Source organism: Ips typographus, linkage group LG7 (genome assembly GCF_016097725.1).
Source record: "Ips typographus isolate SLU linkage group LG7, UJ_Ityp_2.0, whole genome shotgun sequence".
Classification (NCBI taxonomy): Eukaryota; Metazoa; Arthropoda; class Insecta; order Coleoptera; family Curculionidae; genus Ips; species Ips typographus.
In genome coordinates this window covers 6,507,539-6,523,223 of record NC_138428.1, presented here as the reverse complement: position 1 = coordinate 6,523,223, position 15,685 = coordinate 6,507,539, and the positions used below count along the sequence as shown (strand labels likewise).

At 36.4% G+C, this 15,685-nt stretch overlaps 1 protein-coding gene across 2 annotated transcripts in view; it reads left to right on the top strand.

Moving 5' to 3' along the window:
* Positions 1-15,685, top strand: part of fry (microtubule binding protein furry) — an 83,140-nt gene that overhangs the window by 8,361 nt on the left and 59,094 nt on the right. For both annotated transcript variants that reach the window (XM_081983475.1, XM_081983473.1), the window contains exons 6-14: positions 1,697-2,852; positions 5,641-5,782; positions 5,841-6,038; positions 6,095-6,307; positions 6,363-6,539; positions 6,617-6,784; positions 14,034-14,353; positions 14,405-14,828; positions 14,883-15,040. In XM_081983475.1, the coding sequence (XP_081839601.1) occupies positions 1,697-2,852; positions 5,641-5,782; positions 5,841-6,038; positions 6,095-6,307; positions 6,363-6,539; positions 6,617-6,784; positions 14,034-14,353; positions 14,405-14,828; positions 14,883-15,040 (2,956 nt within the window). The remainder of the gene's footprint in view (positions 1-1,696; positions 2,853-5,640; positions 5,783-5,840; positions 6,039-6,094; positions 6,308-6,362; positions 6,540-6,616; positions 6,785-14,033; positions 14,354-14,404; positions 14,829-14,882; positions 15,041-15,685) is intronic.

Here is a 15,685-nt window from a genome sequence, read left to right as displayed (position 1 = left end):
AGCGGTCAAACGCGGAAACTTACCAGCGTTTGCTCGACGTCACGTGATAGACCTATTAATTACCTTCCTTTTGTCATATGGTGTGGTTTTACAGAATGTTTCAAATAAAGGAGTTATTAGCGATTTTATGGTAAAGTACACCAAAATGGTGTCAAATTTACTGTTTTTGGTAGGTTTAAACACCATATTGGTACTGTCTTAATGAAATTTCTGTTATATAGGACTAATTTGGACCTAAGAAACTCAAATCCGGTATCGGAATGACGCTAACTGGTAACATCTTTGAGATGACCTTGATTTTTGTCATTTATAGGTGCTTTTCAGGGCGTGGTTCCCTTATAACGGCCGTAATCGCAATTTGGCTCCTTACGCCACTTTTCGATCATTAACTTAAAGGTATTTGACCGGTCATAGTTGATTTAAAAATTTCGATTTTTTTTTCTCAAAAATTCGCTAGGGTACCCCCAGAAAAAAATTGGAAAAAATCAGTTTTTATTTTTTTACAGCCAAACCGTGCATTTTATAAAAAAATTGTATATATTATAAAAGTTGCGTCTATTCGAGATACGTTTATGGTAAAAATTTCAAATTTGTAAACTGGACGGTTTTTGCGATATGTTCAAATAAGTACAAAATGAAACAACCAAATTTGACGCGCTCTAGCGGTCAAACGGGGAAACTTACCCGCGTTTGCTCGACGTCACGTGATAGACCTATTAACTACCTTCTTTTTGTCATATGGTGTGGTTTTACAGAATGTTTCAAATAAAGGAGTTATTAGCGATTTTATGGTAAAGTACACCAAAATGGTGTCAAATTTGGTGCTTTTCAGGGCGTGGCTCCCTTATAACGGCCGTAATCGCCCTTTGGCTCCTTACGCCACTTTTCGATCATCAACCTAAAGGTATTTGACCGGTCATAGTTGATTTAAAAATTTCGATTTTTTCCTCAAAAATTCGCTAGGGTGCACCCCCAGAAAAAATTGAAAAAAATCAGTTTTTATTTTTTTACAGCCAAACCGTGCATTTTATAAAAAAATGTATATATGATAAAAGTTGCGTCTATTCGAGATACGTTTATCGTAAAAATTTCAAGTTTGTAAACTGGACGGTTTATGCGATATGTTCAAATAAGTACAAAATGAAACAACCAACTTTGACGCGCTCTAGCGGTCAAACGCGGAAACTTACCGGCGTTTGCTCGACGTCACGTGATAGACCTATTAATTACCTTCTTTTTGTCATATGGTGTGGTTTTACAGAATGTTCAATATAAAGGAGTTATTAGCGATTTTATGGTAAAGTGCACCAAAATGGTGTTAAATTTACTGTTTTTGGTAGGTTTAGAATAAAACACCTTGTAAAGCAGCATATTGGTGGTATCTTAATGAAATTTCTTTCAAATAGACTAATTTGGACCTAAGAAACTCAAATCCGGTGTCGGAATGACGCTAACTGGTATCATTTTTGAGATGACCTTTATTTTTGTCATTTTTTAGGTACTTCATTATCAAATAGGACTTTTTTAAATAATTTTGTTGATCATTAAAATACTAACCAAAATATCAGACGTCGTTGATTGTATCAAAGTTGCACGACGTAAATCCACTTATATTTAATGAAAATGCAAGTTTTACTGACTGACAATCAGCACATTTTAGCTCTGAATGGCTTTTAAAACGTCTTGGAATTTTCAGGCGGTAAAAAACGAAGTAAACGTACCCTGCTTGAAGAACTTCGTCGAAATGTTGTACTCTCAAACAGTGGACGCCAGCACCAAAGCTAAACATCGTCTGGCACTGTTTCCTCTAGTGACTTGTTTATTGTGCGTCAGTCAGAAATCGTTTTTCCTCCAATACTGGCACTGTTTCCTAGCGATGTGCCTCAACAACCTGAAGAATCGAGACCCAAAAATGTGCCGCGTCGCATTAGAATCGCTCTATCGGCTCCTGTGGGTTTATATGATTCGCATAAAGTGCGAAAGCAACTCCGCAACTCAGTCACGTCTGCAGAGCATTGTAAACTCCCTTTTTCCTAAAGGTTCTAAAGGTGTAGTGCCTCGAGACACTCCCCTCAACATTTTCGTGAAAATCATTCAATTTATCGCGCAAGAACGTTTAGATTTTGCCATGAGGGAGATTGTATTCGATTTGTTGTCGGTGGGACGTCCGATCAAGGTGATTTTAACTCCCGAGAGGATGAGCATAGGACTTAGGGCGTTCCTGGTGGTGGCTGACAGTCTCCAGCAGAAAGAAGGCGACCCTCCAATGCCTCGTTCTGTGGGTGTCCTACCTAGTGGCAACACTTTGCGGGTGCGTAAAACTTTTTTAAACAAAATGCTGACCGAGGACACTGCCAAAAGTATAGGAATGAACGCGTACTTTCCGCACGTGCGTCGTGTATTCGTGGACATTCTCAGGGCGTTGGACACCCAATACGGCAGACCGTTGATGATGACCAATACTCAGAATGTGAACAAGGAACCCGACGAAATGATCACAGGCGAGCGGAAACCAAGAATTGAGTTATTCAGAACTTGCGTGGCGGCTGTACCGAGATTAATTCCAGATGGAATGACTAGTGGCGAGCTGGTGGACTTGTTAAGTCGTTTGACCGTCCACATGGACGAGGAACTACGTGGACTGTCTTATTGCAGTCTACAAAGCTTAGTGGTTGATTTTCCCGAATGGCGTCAGGACGTTTTATGGGGTTTGACGCAGTTTGTGGCTAAAGATGTACTGGACACATTTCCTGAGCTGATGGAAGACGGTTTGAAGATGATTTTGACGTTATTGTGTGCTTGGAAGTCTTCCTTGATGAATATTCCTATCAATAGTGGTACATTAAGAATTGGTAAGTTTTTTATTTACCATGCTACAAAAATGCATTGTACAGGGTGCTGCATTTTCGATGGTTTTACGGGGTACAGAGAAAACGGTAATAGATAGAAAAAAAGTAGCATACGTGTTCTGATCTCTTTTTCTGAGCTGAGATGACTGGCGAAAAGTGGGCGGCACTTCTTTTATTTCAAAGATACGGGGGGTTTTCAAAAATTGGTAATTTTTGAACCTTTTGAGTATTTCAGTTGCTCTTAAAGTTATCAAAAAAGGAAGAACGGTTCCCGGTAGAAGTTTTCATGTAGAATCCAATAAAGTAGTACTTTATTTAGCATTTCTTGCTAGTAGATACAAAACATTTATAAACATTGAAACATGAAGTTACTTACTACTTAACATCTATACAAACAATCAAACACCAAAGTTATGATACTAAAACTGTTCATCAAACAAAAAGCGTTTTATGCTCTTCTGGAACAATCCTAAGTTGTTAATTTCTCTAAGTTTATCAGGAAGAGAGTTATATAGGCGCAATCCATCATATAACAATGATTTCTGTAGCAAAGTACTTTTAACAAAAGAGATATTGAAATCACAGCCCGATCGGATGTTATATGGTACAGAGCTACATCTACGTACCAGAAAATCACTTAAATAGCCAGGATAGTAGTTATGCTCTATCTTATAAATAGTAACAATATTTGCTTTAGCAATTAGTTGTCTAATATTCAACCATTTTAATGTCTGTAACATGTCATAAGTAGAGGTGTACCTATTACAACCTAGAACAATACGCATAGCCTTATTTTGTAAAATTTGTAACCTATTGATGTTATCTTGGGTAGAAGAAATCAGCAGCGAAAAACAGTAATTAAAATGTGGAAAAATTATTGAATTATACACTAACTTTTTTGCATACACTGACAAGTATTGTGAGACACGGTAAAAAAATCCAATTTTCTTGCCCAATTTTTTAGATAAAAAATCAATATGTTTTGAAAAATTTAACTGTGGATCTAAGACTACTCCTAAATATTTAATTTCTGTTACACATTTAATTAAGGAACCATTAATGTACAAGTTACACCCTTCTTCTGCAATGGCGTAGTCAGTTTTTTTCTATTCCGTTTAGTTTCTGACATATGACAGTAAGTTACATCTTTTTAAATGGAACATCCTATATTTTTTTACGTCATTTAATTCTGTTGATTTTTACCTTTTTAACGGTGTATTACAACATATAAGTTTGTAGAGGTTAATCTTGTTATTCAAAAAAAAGACCTTTGCTAAGATTAAAAAAGGCCAATATCTAAAATACCAAACAAAATCGGAAATCATATAAACTAACACATCAGGAAATTAAATGTTTTTAATAAGTCTTATTAAAAATCTAAGTTACAAACAGTTCTACCGTCACTTTAATAAGAAAAGTGGCCATTTCTATTTTCTACTATTTTTAAGGTGGAAGTTGAAAAAACTGTTTATAAACGATAGGTAACATGTTTATATGAACATATCCAAATTTTGTTTCGACTGTGGGTATTTTTATACATATTATTTAGCACTTTTTTTGTTAAGGGAACGCTTTTTTTCTAATTACCAAGATTAACATTTACAAACTTATATGTTTTAATACACCGTTGAAAAAGGAAAAATCAACAGAATTAAATGAACTTAAAATATATAGGGTGTTCCATTTAAAAAAATATAACTTAGTGTCATATGTCAAAAACTAAACGTAATAGAAAAAAACTGACTACGCCATTGGATTCTACGTCAAAACTTCTACCGGAAACCGTTTTTCCTTTTTTGATAACTTTAATAGCAAATGAAATACAGAGGAGGTTCCAAAATGACCAATTTTCAAAAACCCCCCGTATCTTTGAAACAAAAGAAGTTTGCGCAGCCCACTCTTCGCCAGTCATCTCAGCTCAGAAAAAGAGATCAGAACACGTATGCTACTTTTTTTCTATCTATTACCGTTTTCTCTGCACCCCGTAAACCATGTCGTTTATAAACAGTTTTTTCAACTTCCACCTTAAAAATAATAGAAAATAGAAATGGCCACTTTTCTTATTAAAGTGACGGTAGAACTGTTTGTAACTTAGATTTTTTAATAAGATTTATTAAAAATATTTAATTTTCTGATGTGTTAGTTTATATGATTTCCGATTTTGTTTGGTATTTTAGATATTGGCCTTTTTTTAGCTTAGCAAAGGTCTTTTTTTAAAATGACAGGATTAACCTCTACTTAACTTATATGTTGTAATACACCGTTGAAAAGGTAAAAATCAACAGAGTTAAATGACGTAAAAATAGATAGGATGTTCCATTTAAAAAAATGTAACTTACTCTCATATGTCAGAAACTAAACGGAATAGAATAAAATTGATTACGTCATTGGATTCTACGTCAAAACTTCTACCGGGAACCATTCTTCCTTTTTTGATAACTTTAATAACAAATGAAATACAGAGGAGGTTCCAAAATAACCAAAATTCGAAAGCCCCCCGTATCTTAGAAACAAAAGACATTTGCGCCGCCCACTTTTCGCCAGTCATCTCAGCTCCGAAAAATAGATATAATAGATACTTTTTTTCTATCTATAACCGTTTTCTCTGTACCCCGTAAAACCATCGAAAATGCAGCACCCTGTACTTGTAATTGTAAATTGTTTTCTCTCTATGTTTCCATGATTTTGCCACTGACTAACTAAACTCAGCAGGCAAATAGGGGGAATACAGTGCATTTAATAAATCGTCGCAAAAAAGGCAGTTTAGTTTATCAGTTGAACTCCATTTCAGCAAAAGATTACAGCGAAATGAAGTCCACTATCCCAGATCCGAATTTAACGAAGAAAACCGATTCTGCCGGTAAATCTGAACCTCTATCTTCTGTTCTGCATTTAGTGGAGGCTTTGGCTTTAGTCATGCTTTGCAATTATCGGTTCGTTTTTAGTCTTTATCAAATTACTATAAATAAACCTCACCTTTGATTTATTCAGCTTAACATCCAGGAGACTGTCAGTGTTGATACTAAAAGAAGTGAAGAGCCTCCTTAAACTCTTAGCCTGTTCGGAAAATCTATCAGTCATCGACGTTTTGGACCAGAACTGTGCTTGCGTTCTAGAACGTTGTTTACCGTTGCTACCTCCAACGGAAAAGGCCGCAATTCAAGCTGTAACTAATGTAGACTTTCAGTGGTAAGTTCACTTATTTCTTCCGCCTTAGTCATACGGTCACTGAAACGCTTCATCAGGATCGTGGACCGCAATTCGTCCGCCTGGACCATGGTGGAGGAAAGCACGAACAAGAACCAGTACTCTTTCAACGTGGTCGATTTGTGGAGCTCGTGCCTGTTTGGTTTTCTCGAAAAGGACAAAATTCTAAGTCTTTGTCCGATGATGACGATGCATTCGTGGCCGATCGTGTTCACTAGATTGAACGCCCTCTATTCGGTGGTGGATCCCACGTGAGTTTCGGATTTTGGTTAACAATACTCAGTTGCTAGATTGAAGAGTTTCCAGACCGCCGAGTGACAATCGCGCGTCTTTGTTGCGTAGCGCCACCACCGTAAAAAAACCACCGACAGAGAGAGACGCCTACATGCATCTGTGGAAGAACTACATTACTTTTGCTTTTAAAGTGGTGCCGCTCATTTCAAATCCTGTAGTCAGGTGTGCCAGTCCAGATCTGAGTTTAAGGTTAGCAATCTCTGTGATGAGTGGACTTAATAAGGTCCGAAACTGGACTGAAAGTGTTAAAAATAAATGTCTTGCAGTTCTTCACCTGACAGTTTGAGTCAGGAAAAGAGTGACTCCAAATTATCAGCCAACATTTCGCCTACGGCTCTCTACAAACTGGTCGTACCCCACTTGAGGTGCGAGGGTAACGACATTCGCGATTCAGCAGTCTATGCTGCCGGTAACATTAACAGTCTGGCTTTAAGGTAAGTGTCTTCCTTATATATATATACAGGGTGTCTAAAAAGTCTGGAATATTGCAAATATCTCGAAAACTGCTGATTTTATTTTTCTCAAAATTTTGCGTCTTGTTATAGTAAATAACAGCGCATGACGTGAGGGTGAAATGAGGTTCGCAAGTATACAGGGTCAGTCACAAAGTATACCAACTTTCTTAATTCAAACCTAACACACTGTATATTACTTCAGATTTTAAGAGTACTCATAAAGGCCAATTCAACGATATACGATTTTTTTTTTTTTTTATTCACCAATTTGCTTACACAAGATTGAGTTATGATTAAACAAATCACATACTTCCTGCTGCGTTCTCTTACGGTCGCCATATCTCACCATACTTAAGATGTCAGTCTTTTCCTTCTCACTCAAAAACATGCCATCTCTTTATGGAGGTTGGCTATCATTACAGCTATTTTTACTTTGGATGCCGCGGCTCTGAAGAGTTGGAGGGATGTGCATCCAAACCATTCTCTGAGGTTTCTTAGCCAGGACATACGTCTTCTGCCTATCGATCTCTTTCCTGCGATCTTTCCCTCCATTATCAGTCGTAGTATACCGTATCTCCACGCATAATATGACCGAGATATTCTAATTTTCTGGCTTTAATCACGTTCGCCAGTTCTCTTTCTCTTTTTACTCTGCGTAGAACTTCCTCATTGGTAATCTTTTTTGTCCATGATATTCTTAGTACCCGCCGGAAGATCCACATTTCAAAAGACTGGAGCTTGCTCATTGCGATTTTGTTGATTGTCCATGATTCCAGTCCATACAGAAGCACTGGGATTACGTAGCATCTAATCATTCTCAGTCTGAGTTGGAGATTTAAGTGGGGATTAGTGAATAGTTGTTTCATTTTGAAGAAAACATTTCTCGCCTTATTTCACAGTACCGAGGTACAATAAAAAGGGCTATCGGCCGCGTGGCCTTTCTGCCCATGGTACATGCGAGAGAAAAAATAAATAAATTCTGGTCAACACACTTAATTAACATAACAATAATGTCTATACAGGGTGGTCCAGTTTTAAGTGTCAATAATTCACCAGTTGATAGCTAATCAAAAAATAAGTTGACTTGCATTATGTCATTTTTACAGTCCTCCAAATTTCAATTTAAAAAATCGTTTTATAGTTTAAAACTGAACATCCAAGACTTGTGAAAGTCCAAATTTGTACTGAATAGTCTAAAAACTTTTTTACTACTAGGATTGGTCTTATGATTCACTTTCTCAGACTGTCATCCTGGTTGAGTGTCTCAAACTGGCATTCAAGAACTAAAAAAAGTCCGGAAATCAAGACAAAGATTGTATTGTGCATGAAACTCATTTTTTACTACTAAAAATAGTATAAAAGTTGACTTTTAATGCTAGAACAGCCCTTACTAGGACTAAAGAGAGTCCAATAGTATATTTTCAAGACTTTAATTGGTGTACAACTCAATTTTCTGGACTGGACAACAAGTCTTCTTCTTCTTGTGGTTCCTATCCGTTACGGATGTTGGCAATCAGCATGGCGAGCCTAACCTTGTTTACGGCAATGCGGAAGAGTTCGGTTGATGTTTTTCCGGTCCACTTCCTGAGGTTATGCAGCCAAGATATTCTTCTCCTTCCTGGACCTCTTCTTCCATCGATTTTTCCCTGGATTGTCTGGAGTAAGGAGTACCTGGAGTCGTTTCTCATGATGTGGCCCAGATATTGCAGTTTTCGGATCTTGTTGGTGTTCATAATTTCTTTTTGAATGATATCCTCATCATTCTTCGATAGAGTCTCATTTCGAAGGCTTCTATTTTCTTGGATGTGCTTTCATTGAGTGTCCAAGATTCCGTCCCGTATAAGAGGATAGAAAAGATGTAACATCTGAGAAGTCTCATTTTTGTTTCCAGTGTAAGATCATGGCTTCTGAAGAGTTTGCTCATTTTGTTGTAGGCGGCTGTGGCTTTGGCGATTCGTGATTTGATTTCTTGAGTTGCGTCCCAGTTCTCGTTTATACGTGTTCCCAGGTACGTGATGTGTGGTACTCTCTCTATTGGTTGGTTGTTGATGGATAACTGGATGTTGTCAATCTTGTTTTTGCTAATGACCATAATTTTGGTCTTTTGTATGTTTATGTCCAAACCATATTCCTTACTAACTCTTGCTATTTTGTTGATAAGTTGTTGTAGTGCTTGTGGGCTATCTGCGAACACGATGGTGTCGTCCGCGTATCTTATATTACTCAATTTCTTCCCATTTATTGAGATGCCCTCCTCTTCTTCGTCGTCGAGCGCCTCTTTAAAAATCTGCTCGGAGTAGATGTTGAATAGCAGGGGTGAGAGTACACAGCCCTGCCTCACTCCTCGCATTATTTTGACGGCCTCAGTTGTTTCTCCGTCGACTCTTATTGTTGCCGACTGGCTCCAGTACAAGCTACTTATGATATTCAGGTCATTGGTATCGATCCCTGTCTTCTTTAATATTTCCATCATTTTGCCCTGTTGAACCCGGTCAAATGCTTTGGCGTAGTCAATTAAACAACAGTAAACGTCAAGGTTAACGTCTCTGCATCTCTGGACAAGGACTTGGACAGCAAAGAGTGCTTCTCTGGTTCCCATCGCATTGACGAACCCGAACTGGTTTCGAGAGATTAGGTTCTCGCATCGATTGTATACAACAAGTCTAGAAGTAAATTAAATTTTCTATTTTATTTCTAAAAATTAAATCTCAAAACTATTATTGTAGCATTTGGTACCAAAATGTTTTCCTTTTATTACTGAAGAAACTTGACTTTTGGAAATAGTCTTAAACTCGATTTTTCAGTCTTAAAAAAGCATTAAAAACAGTCTAAATTTCTTAGAGATGCTACAATTTATTGCACCTATGAGTGTAGAAGTCAATTTAATAGTGAAGAAGCTTGAAATAACATTTTCAAGATTATGGTCAGTGGACAAACTGGCTTTTAGGCCTGATAAGTCAAAAACTTTGTAAAGATAGTCTTGAAACTCGATTTGAGGCACTGAAAACAGCCTTAAAACACTAAAAACAGTCTAGTTTATTAAGAAATACCCGAATTTTTAGCACTGAGGTGGCTAGAAGTCGATTTAATAGTGACAAAGCTTGAAATGCTATTTTAAGTCTATGAAGAATGTAAAAATTGTTTTTTAAGTTTGCTATGTCAATAATTTGGTGAAGATAGTCTTGAAACTCGATTTTCCAAGCTGAAAGCAGTTTTGAAGCACTAAAATTAGTCCAGAATTCGAAGAAAATGAAAAGCAGAGTAAAAAGCACGAAAAGTTAGTTTTCAAGACAATTTTCATGAATCTAATGTCAATGTCCTGCATCTAAGACTATTTTCAAGACTAAAATATTGAAATTTGTCTTCAAATGTTGATAACTTACTTCAAATGCAAATTTTAAGCTTCTGATGTCACTTTTTATTAGTTCAGTTACATTTTGGGGTTCAAGTCAATTTTTAAGGTTTAAATGTATGAATTTGTAAGTAAGAAATTCTTGAAAAAGTAGTTTTTATGTCTACAAGTCAATTTTTAGTATTAAAGTCTCTCGATTTGCATGAAAACTGGTTACAAACACAATTTTTATGCTTCTGAAATGTTTATCTTTTCTAATTCAATTTTCAAAACTAAAGTCTTTCTGTTTGTCTGGAAACTATGAAAACTGGCTACAATAATATTTTTTTGAACTTCTTAAGTGAATTTTCCGTTTCCAAGACAATTTTCAAGTTGGGTTGGGTTAGTTTTGGGTCTTTGACCGTAATGTGACGTGTAATAAAGTGCTTGTTCCAAATTTGATCAATATTGCTCCAACGGTCTGACAGTTATGACAAAAAAAAACGATTTTTTAAACAGAAATTTGAAAGATTGTATTTTCCTTAGGAAGCACTTTTCAGGAAAATGACATAATGAATGTCAACTTATTTTTTAATTGGCTATGGATTGGTGAATTATTGACATTTAAAACTGGACCACCCTGTATACACTAATATTTACACACATACAGATGTTTTTTACACTTAATTGAAATGCTCCAACAGAGTGGAGTGGGGAGACGTGAAGCGGGATTGTCGAGTTGGTCTTTGAAGGGAAATAGGGTTTATTATGGTCCAGTTCTGGGGGTTGTTGTTCCATTTTGTCTGTAGTTGTGTTAGTCGTTCAGTAATTCTTGTCATTTTAGTTCGTCCGTACAAAAATTCATTGGATGGGTTGTGAAGCGGGTTTTGGGGGTGTCTAATTTTTGTTATGAGTCTAAGAGCAATTTGTTCTGTGACCTGTATGTGTTTTTTTGTCTTGTCAGTTGCATTTGCTCTTAGTAATATGTCCATAATCAAGTAGAGGTCTGCATATAGATTTATATATTTTGGTTGCGGTCTTTGTACTTATTCCTTTGTCTTTGTATGTAAGTGTTCTGAAGTGTTTTGTTCTTTTTATGATTTCTTTTAATAATAATAAAGCCGTTTATTCCGACAGCTGTATACATCCACTTACAGGAAAAAAACTTACTAAACTAAACTAAACTAATAGCAAAAAAAAAATAGTGAAGAAGAAGAAGACAAGAACAGAAAAACGAATACAATAAGGCAACAGAATGTCACCTACAATAAGAAGTTTACAAAAATGTGCATTTCACTAAAATTAATGTTACAAAGACTACTCATACTGTTAAAATTCTTACACATTACATAGATGGGGTTTTGATATAGGACGTTAGATGAGGGAGTATCAACATGAAATGTTACTTGATGTCTGGAGTTTAAACGTGGCACGTGAAAATTTACAGATGAAAGCAATAAGGGACAGTCGATCAGGTCGTGCATGAGTTTGTACAGAAATTTCACAGAATGAACAGTTCTTCGTTTGCAAAGGGAATGGATCGAAAATCTTGTTAGGACTTCGTTATAATCAATTCCGCGGTCGGGATAGACTTCGTCTTCTTTGAAAATTAAATTTTCAGAAATCTCTTTTGCACAGATTCAATTGAATATTCGTGACACTTATAGATAGGATGCCAGATGATACTGTTATATTCTAGTTTGGATCTTACAAGAGCAAAGTAGAGTAACTTAATTGTGGAACTGCAGGAAAATTTTCTACAATTTCTGATAATAAAACCAAGGGTCTTCATGGAGCGGCCAACCTTCTGATTGATGTGTGGTACCAATGTAAATTTTGTGTCAAATATGACTCCTAGGTCGGAAACTTCCCCCAATCGAGTGAGTTCCATACTGTCAATGGAGTACTGAAAGATAATAGGATTCTTAATGCGATAATAGCTTGAGACGCTGCACTTGCCCACGTTGAGATGCAGTTTTCTTACGTTTTGTGTATGTTTGGTAAATTTTAGTTTTTGATCGTGTTATTCCTAAGTATTTCACGTCTTGTTTAGGAATAGTTTTGTTTCCGTCTGCTGCTATAGTAGGAGAGTTGTCTTTAATTTGGTGGTTTGTTTAAAGTAGCTGGTTTTTTGTGGCGTTTGGTGTCCAGTCTCCATTTGTAGTGTCTTCCTTAATAAAGGAAAAACGCAATAATTTTTTTATTATACTTAACAGAAAATACTACATTTTCAACTGTTTATAAAATACAGTAAATATGACATTTTCGGAACAGCGCACGGAAATTTTTTCCCGATCCCTCTTTCCGTGCGCTTAATAATAAACATAGATATCCATGATACTATTTATCCTATGGCAACCCGAAGAAAAAAAAGAAACGAGTAATGTGTCTATAGCAACGATTTATTTATTAATGACAAATTTTATTTTCTGTCAGTGAAAATTAAGTATTTATATATTTGCAAAAATGAATTCAGATTGTGAAGAAAATCGGGATATTCCCGAAAATATCTTACAACGAGCGGCAGAAGTGAGTGCAGATTTATTACCAGTGAAATCCAGGTTGAGATATGAACAAGAATATAACAGTTTTACCGAATGGCGGACTCAGAAACGAATCAAAATTGTGAGTGACGATATTCTTTTAGTATATTTTTCTGAAAAAGCCAACACTATGAAATCCTCCACTTTATGGAGTCGATTCTCTATGTTAAAGAGTTGTTTGGCAATAAAAGAAAATTCTCACCATCAATATCCAAAAACGATTGCTTTTTTGAAACGACAAACTGTAGGATATATACCAAAGAAATCCAAGATTCTTACAGCAGAACAAGTAACCAAATTTTTATGTGAAGCTTTAGATGGAGAATATCTACTAGCAAAAGTAATTTTAGTGTTTGGCATCTTCGGTGCATGCCGCAGAGATGATTTAATACGTTTGAGTTTAGATGATGTGGAAGATAATGGGCGTTTCCTTGTCGTGTTCTTACGAGATGGAAAAACTCACAGGTCAAGAAGTTTTACCATTACCAATGAAAATTGCAAATTCGATCCCTGTACAATTTACCGTAAATACGCAGATCTCCGCCCTAAACATATGGAGAGTAGAAGATTATTTATTGCATACCGAAACCAAAGATGTTACGCTCAACATGTTGGGTGCCATACTATCAGTGGTATTCCAAAACTTGTTGCAAAATACCTAAAACTAAAAAATCCCGAAGAATATACCGGACATGGGCCAAGGCGCTCTTCGGCAACCATGTTGGTGGAAAGCGGCGGTGATTTGCTCACTTTGAAAAGACACGGAGGATGGCTTTCTTCCAATGTAGCAGAAGGATATATAGAAGAGTCCATACAAAGAAAAATTGAAGTATCACGGAAGTTGTTTAGACCTTGTAACTTGGAAACTACAACATCTGTAACAGTCAATCAAGAGAACCAAAGCACGCACGAACACTCCGCTTCAACATATTTAGCAGAGTCTTTAGTTCAACAAAAAGAAATGCAAAAGGGATTGAGCTTCAACAATAATACGAATTGTACAATAAATATTACTATTAATAATAACGGTTCTGTCCAAAATTAATTTTCTTAGAATTACCTACTTGTATTTTTTTTGTTAATTTGAGATGTATGTACTTACATTTTTACTGTTTTAAAAATAAAAATAAATATTCCGATTTTCTTAATAATTTTTTGCGATATTTTTTGTTTATGTTGATTTCAGGTACCTAAGTATAATAAAAAATATCGTTCATTACTCGTCCAGAAATGGATTTTCCGTTCTTGCATGACTTCCCGTGTTCGGCTGCGCCTCACACGAGAATTTGTCACGCGCGCACGGAAAAATCCTCATTTCTGTACTGGTAATGAAATATACTATTAATTGATTTAGAGACTTGCTGGAAGAGCTCGCAGTTTACATCAAAGAAGCAGTGGACAAGAAACAGGAAAACGTACGAAGGAGACGGAGACGCGACGCTTTAAGACTGCAAATTGTTCGTTTGCTCGAGTACATAGCTGAGAATGACACTTTTGGCGTTAGCCCTTGCGCAATCGACAAAGACAGCCAAGGTTTGTACCCGTGCATAGTCGAATTCATAGAAGGGGTACGCTACTACCTGGAGAATGAGATGGACAAAAATTCCAGCTCAGTGCGGGACTTGACCCATCATTTTTGCAACTTCCTCAGACGAATGATTAATAATTTCAGTTGTAAGTTTTTTAACAAAATAATAAAGCTTTTAAGGCATAAGCGAATTTCAGTGGACGTTCGTCGAAGTTTACTGAAACGTGACTTGCGAAAAAGCATTTTTGTCCTACTAACCCACTGGGTGGGCAAGTACACTCTACCCAACACAAAAATCTCCCAACCGGACGGCGACATGTCCAACAAAAAACACGCGGACTTGCAGTTTGTCTGCCTGCAAGCCATGAGTTCTCTACTGTGTTGCGGTCCTTGTTTTGATAGCTTAACAGAGGAAAGTCCTTATTACTTGTGGCTGGACACTTTACTAAACAGTATTGATGACAAAGTGTACAATCTGGCTCAGGAAACTGTTATTCTACTTTTGGAGTCCAATCCAGACGTGCCTCAACTACTGGACTGGATCGTGGATAAGTGTTATACTGGCTCGTCCAAAGTGGCTGATTGTTGTTTTCTCGCTTTGGCGACCATTTTTAGTGCCAGGTTTGTTACTATTGTTATTTTTCCGTGTAGTAATTGTATGAGTTGCTGTTTTAGGGAGTATCCATGCGATCATTACACTGCTATTATCAATGTGACTTTGATGAATACCGGCTGTCCTAGACAGCAGGTTCGCGATACTGCTCTGCAACTATTGCAGCTTCTTGACAAGAGATTTTTTAGCAGCGTGGGACCTTTGCAAGAGAGTGATTTAGGTGAGCTTAATTACGTTATTATACAGGGTGTCCCACGACGAAAGACATCGATTGATATTGGAAAAAGTATAAATAGGAGAGTTTTGAAAATTTGGCAGAATAATGATGTGGGCATGCCCAATCTAACTAAAATATTTTCACGACGGTTGCACTTCCGTTTATACCGGAAGTCGATCACAACTTTTTTTATTTTAAATAGAACACCCTATACAGGGTAATTCAAATTCGACCCTCACCATTGGGATCTTAGAAACCATAAGAGATACGAGAAAGTTTAAATTAGGGCAAAGTTGCGCAATTTAAAGCTCAACCAAATGCTGTTTTAAAAATTTTGATTTTTCGGTTACTTCCGAAGATATCCGAAAAAAACTGAAAATTTGATTTTTTGTTTTTATTTATTTCTAACCTTATTTGAAGAGATATCCCAAAACTAAAAGCATCTTTTCATTGCCACTTTTTCCTAGCTATTCGATGATGGATTCAAATTTGCCACACGACGTTTCGTTTTTTGGCAGCCATCATCAACTTTCTTTTTTCTTATGGGCGCCATATTGGATTTTTAGCCCACCAAATAGTACGTTTTATTCTGATTTTAGTGATGTATAATAACTTATGATTTGCTTGATAAATGACAAAATAATTCAA